Source organism: Lygodium microphyllum, chromosome 1, assembly GCF_053477565.2.
Source record: "Lygodium microphyllum isolate KBCC chromosome 1, Lygodium_microphyllum_v1.1.10, whole genome shotgun sequence".
NCBI classification, from domain to species: Eukaryota; Viridiplantae; Streptophyta; class Polypodiopsida; order Schizaeales; family Lygodiaceae; genus Lygodium; species Lygodium microphyllum.
In genome coordinates, this window is record NC_141135.1 from 159896929 (window position 1) to 159909020 (window position 12092).

Here is a 12092-nt window from a genome sequence, read left to right on the forward strand (position 1 = left end):
TCAAACCTTTTATCTCGCTATCTAATTATATTGCTGGATTCCCATTCAATTTTGGTATCACATACATGTATTATTTCAAATATAATTAACTAAGATGTGAGCCATCTAAGTAGCTTGTAACCACTTTTGTGGAAAATTACAAGACTAGTATTAATCCAAAGCTAAAAGCCATGAAGGGGCAAGGATAATGATGACAAACCATACATTCTAAGTGAAGTTGTATCAACTACCATTGTCACCATGATAGAGCACCAACATGCTGTCTATCATTTATATACCTTACAATCCCTCATTGTATCATAATTAGCTTACTCTATTAAGTGATCAATTTCTCTGACTAAACATTGCTAGTTCACAAAGATAGAACTAAAGCAATGCATAGCTTATTATCCCTTACTTTGGAGCAAATACATGGTATGTGTGCATGCACAAATGCATGTACAAGCATGCATGCATATACCTACAAACTCTCATACATGCATGTGCATAATAATATAAATGTGGTCGTTCCATTGTGTTATGGACATACGTCCTTCGTGTTGTTACTTGGGGTTCTATAATTACTATTAGATTGTTCATATTCATCTTTCATGTGGTGCTTGTAAATGGAAACGCCATGCATTTTGAAGAATTTATCCATCCCTCATTTGGTTTTGGCAAGTTGTTCTAACATTGTAATTCCTTCCTTTGGGTTTTGGCAACTTTTTGTAGCATTTAAGTTTTCGAAGCAAAGTAAAGCTTTATCTCTTTTAGTTTTACCAAGTTTCCTAAGCAAAGTAAAGCTTTGTCCCTTTTGGTTTTACTGCATTGTTCTAGATTTCTCCATCTTCCTAAGCAAATTAAAGTCTTATGCCACCTTCCTTTCCTAGGTGCACTTTTGGAACAGAGTCTTAATCAAATCTTCTTAACTTGGCTACCAATGAGACAACCAATTCTAATGACCACATCTACTTTATAAGATCCTTGCAACCTTTGTTATTCAAGGATTGGATAGGCATAAGACCTTTTCCACCAATGCCTTTGACCTTTCTTTCATGGTTAGAATCACTTAAGCCCGATCCGCCACTATGTACAATGGTATGATCATTAATACAACTTTTTTCGACCAAGTGTGAAAGAGAGAACATTTGGCTCAAATGGTTGTGGAACATCGATTTCCAACTCCCTACAAGCACCAGGGTTAATAATGAAAATGAAGTTGTCAATTCATAAGTTTCCACTCGTTGTCCCCGTAACAAGTATCAATAGTACCTTCCAATTTCCAAGGTTTTAAGTCTTAAGACTTCTTAGTTTCCCAATTGAAGTGCAAGTAATGAGCAACATATCGTGCCCCGTACACCTAGGCGGGTTAATACACGGGAGGTTAAAAAATCCTTCGGCCATCCTAAAATGTGAAGGGGTTGTAATGCGGCATGGCAAGAACATATCGATTCCGCATTTTCCAGGCTGCAGAGTCCAGACAGAGAGCTGGAGGCAACATCCCCTGCCCAGAAAGACAGACAAGCCTGACAATCGGGAGGTGTTGCATGAAAGGAGATTTGAATCTCCAGCCACTGCTACGTCACATCATTGGTTTAACCTTCACTCGATCTTTTCGTAAATGCCGCGGGACGGTACAAGTTTGCCTTCACTCGATCGGTTTCAACGACGTCCTCTCTGAATCAGCCAAAAGAAACAACAAACAAACAAGAAGGCTAGTCAACTTCAATCTCTCAACAGCAGTCAGAAGTAGTTTGGCAACACAACAATAGCTCCAGCATCTCAACTAAATAATAACACGAATCATGAGATGGCTGAAAGACCTACTTAGAAACTCGTACGTAATAATCATAGAAGTTCCCCATAGTGACATGCTCAGGAAGCGTGGCCCGAGCCCTCTGTAAAAGCCTTTCCAACCGTCTTCGTTCACAAGATGCTTTACAGTTCCTAAAATTGTTGGTTTCTGGCCATCCTTACTCTCAATCACCTACATCACAACAGACCTCTCAAACATCTCAAAGCAAAGTTCAAACACTTACTTTATGGTATGGAGATTTCTCCTGATGCAACATGCTAAAGAGGACCGACCATTCACACACAAACACCCCCCCAAAAAAAACAGTTTTCTCAGAGACTGTCTGGTCAAATGTCACCAAGTTATAGGCAGTGTCTAAAATTGTTGGATTCTGACTGACCTTACTGTCAAGCATAGGATCTCTCAAACATCACAAAGTAAGCACCGGCTATAAGAAATACGAAGATCTCGCACGATGAAACAAACTCCCAAGCACATTCACACCGCCGAGTCTTTTCTCCGGAGAGGGTTCTATGCAGTCCACAGCCTAGTTCACATGGGAGGCAAATCATTATGTTGCCACACATGCACATACACATGAGCAAAACCTGTAGACGTGTCTTCACAGTGTCGAGAGGTGTGGTGATTAAAGATGATGCAGCCCCTGCTACCACGCCTCCCACAGCTTGGACACACACCAGCAAGCCAGGATTTGGAGATCGTGACCTGTCTGCATCACCATAGCCTAGACTCCTGCAAAATTGAGTTTCAAGTTATTAAAAAGAACATTTTTACTTGTCACCTAGAAATTTATACAGGCTAAATGAAGAAGTAGCCTTCGAGAAATTTGGCCCTTCAAAGGTATAATGCAATTATTGACTGAAAGACGAAGGGCCCAACTCCTTTCAGGCACGTGTCACGAAGTTCAGAACTTTTGGGCTACAATTGGTGTACAAAACTGAGGCTTCTTCCACTTTAGAAGTCTCCTGCAATCTCTTCGTACACCCTGGCATCTATCTACACCACCTTAAGCATCGTCGGTTGATTCCCACACATTCCACCCTAATCTGAGAAGGCTGAACTTGGGTAAGGCCCTGTTTCTCAGTAACCTATTCCACATATTCTCTTTAGCCATTTCTGTTACAATCAATCATTTGCATCGTAGTTGGATATACCTTTGTATGCATCATGCTTTTGCAATGTGTCGCTTACAATGTGCAGTCTGAGATCGTGACAAGTTAGTGGAGGCAGTTTGCCCTGGGGTTGTGCACATGCAGCCTCCAGTTTGAGTTAGTTTGTGCAGTTTGAGTTAGTTTGTCCAATGTGCTTCCTGCATTTCGTAGGCTGGTGGCCAATTTCTTTGCTGTCTGTGGCTATCAACTGGGTGCTCAAAAATGTAGTTTTGCCATAGCAGGAGTGCGTTTTGTGCTTATTGATGGTGCATTATGTGAATCTGCAAGCTTATTTTTCCCAGGTATGTATGACCTGAATGAAATAGGTTTGCTGCAGTTGTGGGCATCTATAATTCTTCTTATGCATGTTTGACTCAGCGCCATGCAGGACTTGTAGCATTCTTGCAAACTGTAGAGTCTATTCCCTTCCACCAATGCTTCCTTGGTACAATTTGAGTAGGGATACACTTGCCCCTTCTACATGCAGGTCTAACAGCTCATAGCAGTCAGCATCCAACTGCACACAACTCTGCTTTTCACAACTAGACCATCATCTCCACACCTTGACACACACAGAAAATGCAAAATTTCCCTAGAACCAAAATTACCAACACATGCATAAGGAAACTTTAGAAAACAGCAAAGCAACACACACACGTGTGCACAGACCTAAGTTCCTGCTTTGGGTTAAAACCCTAAGTATACTTGACAGTGCGCAAAATATCAGCATGACTGTGAATGATCAGCATACAGTGATAACCACAGAAAAGACAAAGTAAGATGTCTGCAGGGTCTAAACTTTGATCCAGAGAAGATGATGCTGTGAAGAACACGTGTGTTTGGAGAGAAAACAGTGTGTATGACAACACACAACTAACAAATGAATTCAGAGATTAGGGTAGAGAGTGAAGAGAAGAAGATAACTCAAAGAACAAAGCAATGATACAGATGTATGCCTCAAGGATCTACAGCTAAGCTAAGCATGCATCTAAACTTTAGCTTAACTCTGTAGACACCCACAACTCATTCATGTTACAATTCAACTTTATTGCATGAATGTGCATGTAGATAAGGGGCTAGCAAAACAATTACTTCCATATAATGTGTTGACTGGTCCCATAGGCTCCCCACCAAACAGCTGTTGATGGGCAATACGTTATGACAGACATACCAAAGCCCCTGTAGAGACCACGGAGACCATCTGTTTGGAAAACTTGTCTAAAAGCATCTATGCCACTATGATACTGTATAACGCCCGGAAGACCTTGCACCATCAATTTCTGAGTCACCTGCCAAAACTCGAAAAATATACAAAAAGTTCCAAGAAAAAAAATCTAGGATTTGATCAAACACAGTTGTATTAAGATGCACACAGATGTATCCAAATGCAAAACCTCGTTTCAAGTACATAACAAAGTCTTTGATTTTTTTCACAAAGTTGACTGACAGATATTTTAAAAACCATGAATGGCATGCAGGAAGAACTTTTGGATAATAATGAATCGCATTGCATTGTTGCAGGAGTCATGAACAGGAGGACATAACAATAATCTTGAATGGCATACTATAGGCTACAAGAGTAGGCGCTTTGATATGGTACCACATCAAGGGGAACATAATATAGTTCTGAAAGTAGGGAGGATACAAGCCCAGCAACACCATTTGCTACCGCCGTTTTGGTTGCCTCTGGCAAATTCAGATTTGAAGTTATGCTGTGAGTTGACTCTTTAGTGATTTCAAGTGTGGCCAAAAACAAAGACCTGCCCGGAATAGAGCCAATCGCAGAGGTTCCAAAGCCCCGGTACAGGCCACGCACACCATCTGACTTTAAGATGTTTCTGAACACTGTCCAGGAATTTGAATGTGCATTTTCTCTAGAAGCAACTTGTATGCGTGTCTTCACGACAGATAATGGATGAAGCACTGCAGAGACAGCGGTAAATAATCCTGCTCCAAGAGTGTGGAACTTTGTTTTATCAATCCTGGATTATGCAAAAAGATAGACGGAAGAAATCCAAGAAGATTAACAGTTGAACCAAACATTCAATCAGAGAGAAGAACACGATGTGATCTCTTAACACTTTATTAACCTAGACAAGTTCTGAACCACCGAAACTGATGAAGACCTTGGCACCTTACTCAACTAGCACCACTGAAAATGATGAACAACGCACAGTTACCTGTCCCAGCCTATATCAGTATGATCATAAAAGATTGCATCAACTGGATCTCTGTCGGCCTCGCTCATTTTGTGAACGTTTCCATGGGAAGAATAACTGTTAGAGACCATAAAATGTGTGGGAGACGACCATTCCGCTTGGAATTACAGGGCGTATACGCGGCCAGCTAGCAGTGCCTACCAAAAACGCTAGTCCGCATGCACCTGTCCTGCCATGGATAGTTGTTCTGGCGTCGCTGAGCGTTTCCTAACAATCTGGATCATCTTGTCTTGAGCCCTTGCAGAAGTCGAACTGACAGCAAGCATCACCATTGCTTCACTTCTCCTCCTTCAACGTCTCTCATTTGCTGAATCGCACAAAGAGGAAAACGTATGAATGCAAATGCTGTATCGATATAACGCAGCAGCATCACGTAAGGCATCTCAGTTAGATTCCACTCCATTTCTTGCTCTAGATAGATTAGCAGGAAAGGTACCATCCCATAAAATTTATTATGAACCTCAATTTTTTTGCGATGCTCTCTCAGCAACCCAATATGTTTTTTTGTGATGCTCTCTCAGCAACCCAATATGTTAACCTGATGGGCAGTGCAAAAAGGAATGGAGATATGAACTCGGAAGTTGAAGAATCATCATACATGACAAAAGCCATGAATAAGGCCACGACATAGCATATGCAACTTTTTATTTTGCACTTAGCAAAGAGAGCAACCTAATACGTTTGTCTCGTGCGTTGCAAAAAAGGAACTTAGGCCGGGTTCAGACGAGCAACGGCAGAGATATATCAAAAGGGCGTGCTTTTGATGTGGCATCTCCCAATAGGTTGAGACTTCCCTTCTCTTTCCACTGAACCTACCCTCTTTCTAGTAACCCCTCCCCCTCAAAAGAGCCTCGGTACTAAGAAAAAACCTCTTTACCTTCTTGTAGCACATTGTGCCTCCAGTTTTATTGTTCACACAAAAGAGGCGAAAGGTTGGTCATGGTTTGCAGTGCTATTGCCTCCGTTTGAACCTAGCCTAGGACGTGAAGAATCTCTATAGATGGCAGAAGCAATGTACAATATAATGTATGACAACCCAAGTGAGTGCAAGATGTGCATGAATGAGGGTGTTGCAAAGGGAGGGGGGGAGGGAGGGAAGAAAGAAAAAACATCATGTATAGAAAACCCTAAGTGCAACCCAAAATGTGGCCGCGACATCACTAGCCACAATGGACAAAAGGTGACCAAATAGACCACAAACAGACAATGGAAGATCTCCACATTGACCTCACATTGACTTAGTGATAGGGCTCACAAAGCAAGAGATACATGCAATATCTCATACTAAATCCCCCTCTCAAATCCTAAATGGGGTATTGAACATGCCAAATCTAGACCAAAACTTAGGCATACCACCTCTAAAATAGGTATGACAAGGTTCGGTACTCCACTCCCGATGAAGTCTTATAAGTTACCTTTGGAAGGTCTATGACCCCAATACAAAGGGTGCCAAGAAACATTACTTCTACAAATTAGTCATGGATGGATTCTAGTAAACATGCTTAAATGCATAAGAGAGAAGTGAGGATAGAGAAGGCTTGGCCACCTACACTCCATAGTTGTAAGATTATTGGCACGAAGGAAACTCTAAAAAGAAGCACCCAATGCAAATCATTATAAGTTCTGAAGACGAATACCCATATCTAGTACCCCCTCTAAATCTCCACACATAGCAAGAGAAGTGATCTCCATATGAAAGTGGTAAATAAGTCTAGTCATGGGTGTGTATAGGCCAAGAGAGTTAGCCACTGAGCTTTTAATATTGAGAAGTAATGGCTAACCTCCTTTGTAGCAAAAGTGAAACTGCTAAGCTTGAAAAGAATTGGAAGGGCTTCAAGTGAGGAAAAAGTGTAACGATTTGAGATATATATCTCAAACTCTAAAGATAAAATAACCTACAAGAATCAAGTAACCACGCAATGAAAGGTCATGATCCCTCCCACAAGTGCAAGGGAAGAGATCCTAATTTGATATCACTAGACATCATGCTTTAGAAATAATCCATCAAAGAGGCCATTGTCCATATTTAGAACATGCTCCTCAAACTTGTAACAAGAGATCCTGGGATTTTGGGGTTTAGGACAAAACCCAAGTAAGACTTAAAACAAACTAGATAATCACCTTCTACAACAAGAGGCAAACTTCTCCTACTACAAATGCCTCCAACTCTCCAATGGTAGAGCCAAGGCAATAAAGTGCATGCTCCTTGAAAGGGATGCAATGGCAGTGGAGAAGGAGAAGAGGTAGATGCGGGAGAGAAGAGCATACACAATGTAGGTGCTGTCAAGAATGATATGACAGCCTTATTGCATTATCTCATATATATGAGTAAAGAATATGGGCGGTCACTGTACACGAGAAAGCCTAAGGGCCTTTTACCCCAACAACCTTCCACTAAAAGGCCAATGGGCCAGGGAGTGAAAAAACAAAGAAAAAGGACAAGAGACAAGGTGAGGAATCATGACATCTCACCTAATGCCCAATCGGAAAGCGAGCTGTGCAATAAGCGAGAACCTCTGCTAAAGAAGAGTCAAGCATCCCCGAGTCCATGACATCCAGGAGACCAGCAATCCCGCAGCTCCATACAGCGGAGCAATCCAAGAATGCTTCTCATGAAGCAAGCACAACTCATAAGTGCAAGGTTGTAATGCATATGCATCAAAGTAGCGCATAGCATCAGCGTGGCACATAGGAGATAGCTGAGAGCACATAGACTCTCCAAAGTCAATCATAGAAGAAGGGCTAGCATCCTGGACACACGTCAAACAAGGTCTTAAGCTAGTATGCAGCCTCAGTGAAGCGGAAGACTGACATACGGCTGTAGCATCAACCATAAAGCGCACTGAACGTGCATCAAGAGGCTTGAGAGATGTATGCGTCTCATAAAAGACAACATGACGACTATGTATAACCTGGTGGGCATCCAAATCCCATAATATGTAGGCCTTAAAGTCACCATCTCCATAACCAAGGAGAATACATCTACGTGACATAGGCTCATGTGGCATACGTACAAATGCCTGGCAGCCAAACATCCTCAAGTAATCATAGGAGGGCTGCATGCCACTCCATGCCTCATGGGGTGTAATACCATCCAAGGTCAAGCACGATGTCCTGTTAACTAAATAGACTGCCATCATAAGGGCCTCATCCCAAAAACCATAAGACAACCCAGCTGTGGTAAGCATAGAAGCAACCTTTGCCTGTAAGGTCACGCACATGCCATGAGCAATCCCATAATACCGTGGGCACAAGAAATCGATGCCGTATTGCTGATAAGAGGTTTGAAAGCTGGGAGAGAGAGCATGACTCTCATAATCCATCTGCAAGCACCTAGGCCTGCTACCAGCAAAATCCATAAACCTGTCAAGCATAACTGCAACATCCTCAATCTGCACCAAGGGAAAAGCCCAAACATGGTGGGTAGCATGATCAGCAAAGGTCACAAAGTATGACGCTCCACCAAGTGACTGGAAAGGCATAGGTCCATATATTGCACAATAGACAAGATCTAGAGGAGCATGCCTCGTACGATTGCCATAAGCCAAGGGAGCTCTGTAAGGACCAAGAGTACAATCAGGGCAAGCATCAAGATCTATAAGTGACATAGGAGGCAACAATGAGTCTAAACGATACAAGAGCTCCATCTCTCTGTGGTGTATATGGCCTAGGCGATAATGCCATAACAATGCATGTGGTAATCAGATAATTGCAACCATAGAATCTCCCACATGAAAGACATGCACTAGGTAATGAGAACCAACTCTAGAACCTTTGGCCAAAACCAAGCAACCACAACAGATCTTCCATGACCTATCCTGAAGAGAAATAGTATATCTTGCATTATGCAACTAACTGACAGAAATCAAGCTCTTACTGAGCATAGGAAAATGTAAAACATCCCTGAGTATAAGAGAAATCCCATTAGGCAAAGCTAGGTGTATATCCTCTATACCAACAATAGCATAAAACTGCTCAAGGCCCAAATCAATACATCCGTCAACCTTCGTGTAAGAAGAGAACCATGCTCTATGAGGGGTAATGTCACAAGATGCCATAGAGTCCAAAAGCCAATCAAACGCATAGGCCTGATCATTGAGCAAGTAAGCTGTAGGGAAACAAGATGACAAGAGTACATGCTCAACTGCATCATCATGGGTAACAACATGTACCTCACCACTAGTAATAGTGGTAACACACGTTGCATCTCCTGTATCTCTGACTCTCTGCTCATGTCGAGTCCATCTCTGTCTCTGCTACTCTCTAATTCATCTGAAACATTTTCTTTTAACATGCCCAAGCTTCCCACAATGGAAGCATACATATGTAGAAGAAGAATCTGTAGAAGATGACAAGGAATCCAAGTCATCATGAATAGGGCTATCCATAACATCCATGAAGCTCAAGTAGTCGAGGGCTATCCCAACGGAGGGAACCTGCTCATAAAGACAATCATTTGCAAGTACATCAGTGGTAGAAACATGTTGCAAAGGCTCGTGAAACCTCAACGAATGGGAGGACATAAAGGCATCAACCAAGGATGCAAAAGCTCCCACATGAAGAAGAGTCGTAGCCAACTGCATGACATAACCAGCCACAGTACGGTAAAGCATAAGACATCTGTCATAAGAGCATATCATATTTAGCCATGAAATCAGCCCATAAACATACGCATACGCATAGCTTTGCAGTACATCATGCCACCTAGGAACGTCCAAGTCAAGTAAAGATCGACAAGTGGCAAAGTATCATGCAAGACTCAAGCTCTAGGAGAAGCCCAAACACTTGTACAACATCATCCATACGAGTGGCTCTGTAAGGTATACAACAGTAGACCATGTGCAAAGATGGGCAAGCATCAAGAGCAACTGCTCTCTGACTTGTATGGGCAAAAGCAACCCAACTAGCATAGAAGCTAGGCAATACAAAAGCAACAAAGCCATAACTACTAAACCCAAGCAATATCAAGAAGTCCACTGATCAAGGAGTAACCCGCAAAGAACCAAGCATCAATGAGAAATGAAAGCTCAATAACCAACTGCCAAGACAATGGAGCAAGCACTGCTCAAACATGTATCTGCATGCAAGTAAATCCAAGATCCATAATCGGGGCATTAAGGGCCAAATAGCATCCAAGGTACATAATTGATAAGCCAACCAAATGCAAACTACTCCTCAAAATTCTAAAATGCAAGTCGATTCAAGCCCAAAAATCTTCCATACTGCAGCTGAACCCAAAAGCATCCACATCAAACATCAATCCCATAATGGGTAGCACGAGGCATAAACCTTGTCAAGTGAAATGCCAGCTACAAAGAAAAAGGCAGTGAACCAAGAATTGAGTTCTACTATTTGCTCAAGAAGCATCCGGGAGCATAAACATCAAAGTGATATCATCCAAATATATTAGCATATCATCCCGAGTAGTCGCCAGCACCCGTAGACCATATGCATAACCAAACTGGAGGTGAAATAACATGTCAACCAAGGTAGCATAAATCCCAACCAACAATGAAGTGTCTGCATCCAAATCAAGGCTCAATAGCTCTCAAATAGCATATCCGGGCATAAACCATGATGACCAAGCATCAATATATCCAACAGGACACCAGAATGTCAACAAAGAGCATTATGCATAAGCCGTCCCTGATAAAACCTTGCTGCCTAAACAATGCAAGCAGTAAATCCTTGCATAAATCGAGCTATGGAAGCTCAAACCAAGTCCCAAAGTATCTCAAAACATTGGGCAAACATCCCCAAAGCATTTGAGAATCAAATACCAAGCCTCGGGAGCATCATATAAGCTAAGAGCATGACATTTTCTTGCTGTAAATCAACTTATATCTGTTACATAAAATTTTGTGATTAGAATTTGGCATATACGACATCACCATTGCATCCGGAGCGTGCCAAAACCCAAGTTAGACTCTTATCTTGCCTAAATCGGGTTCCGGATGCTTGAGATATGAGAAAAAATGGGATTTTTAAGCCAGATTTTGAAACAGCCGCAAAAAAAACGTGAGTTGACTGTGGGGCCTACTAGTTATGCTGAGGATAAGGGGGCAAATGGGGGCATACAAGGTGCCCAATGAATCCAAGGAACACCTGCAAAGAGCCTATGAGGGCTAGGGAGAGACGGGAGATGAAATCTTACCTCAAGGGAAAGAAGCCATGGCTAGCATTGAAGCTCCAAGCTCTAGGTCTTCAATCTAGGCTGAAGTAATGTCAGGCCAAGCTCTACGATCAAGCTCTGATCCAAAGGTTTGATACCAGTTGAAGGGGATGCAATGGCAATGGAGAAGAAGAAGAGGAAGATGCGAGAGAGAAGAGCACACACAATGTAAGTGCTGTCAAGAATGATATGACAGCCTTATTGCACTATCTCATATATATGAATAAAGAATATGGGCGATCACTATACACGGGCAGGCCCAAGGGCCTTTTACCCCCAATATTCCTCAAATAAACATGCACAGTTCCATATCACCATCTCTTTGATGTTGTCTAATTGTCTAAGATCAACAAGCCCATCATAGATAAACTTGAGAAGTCACACTACTTGAATCTCCCATAAGAGGCTAAACATCTCTACAAACTCATATCATGGCATTGAAATGAAATGAACCATCTCCCAAACCATCCACTAAATGTTTCCTTAGGGGCTTTCTCAAAATGGTGCAATATCTAAAGAGGATGAAGAATCCCCCTCTAAACAATCACATCTCTCTAATGATATCCCTATTCCAACTAATTGGAAGGCTATAGCATATGCACTCATAAGAATACTACCAATAAAGGGTTAAAGGGAAACAAAAGAGCTAAAAAGGTAGAATGCAAAACCTCTATGGCACAAGACAAGACTCTAATCAAATAACCCATGTGGGTATGGGCGCTACCATAAAAGAATAGCGATTTAAATAAGCTCAT

The 12092-nt window shown here is 41.9% G+C and overlaps 1 protein-coding gene across 1 annotated transcript; it reads right to left on the reverse strand.

Annotated features, from left to right (window-relative positions):
- Window positions 1-1070: 1070 nt before the first annotated feature.
- Window positions 1071-5777, reverse strand: LOC148041882 (uncharacterized). The gene is made up of 6 exons (XM_087683748.1): window positions 5127-5777; window positions 4547-4928; window positions 4039-4235; window positions 2383-2527; window positions 1807-1966; window positions 1071-1656 (listed from the first exon to the last, which is right to left on the reverse strand). The coding sequence occupies exons 1-6, from the start codon at window positions 5234-5236 to the stop codon at window positions 1628-1630; spliced, it is 1023 nt and encodes a 340-aa protein (XP_087539874.1). The 5' UTR covers window positions 5237-5777; the 3' UTR covers window positions 1071-1627.
- Window positions 5778-12092: the final 6315 nt, after the last annotated feature.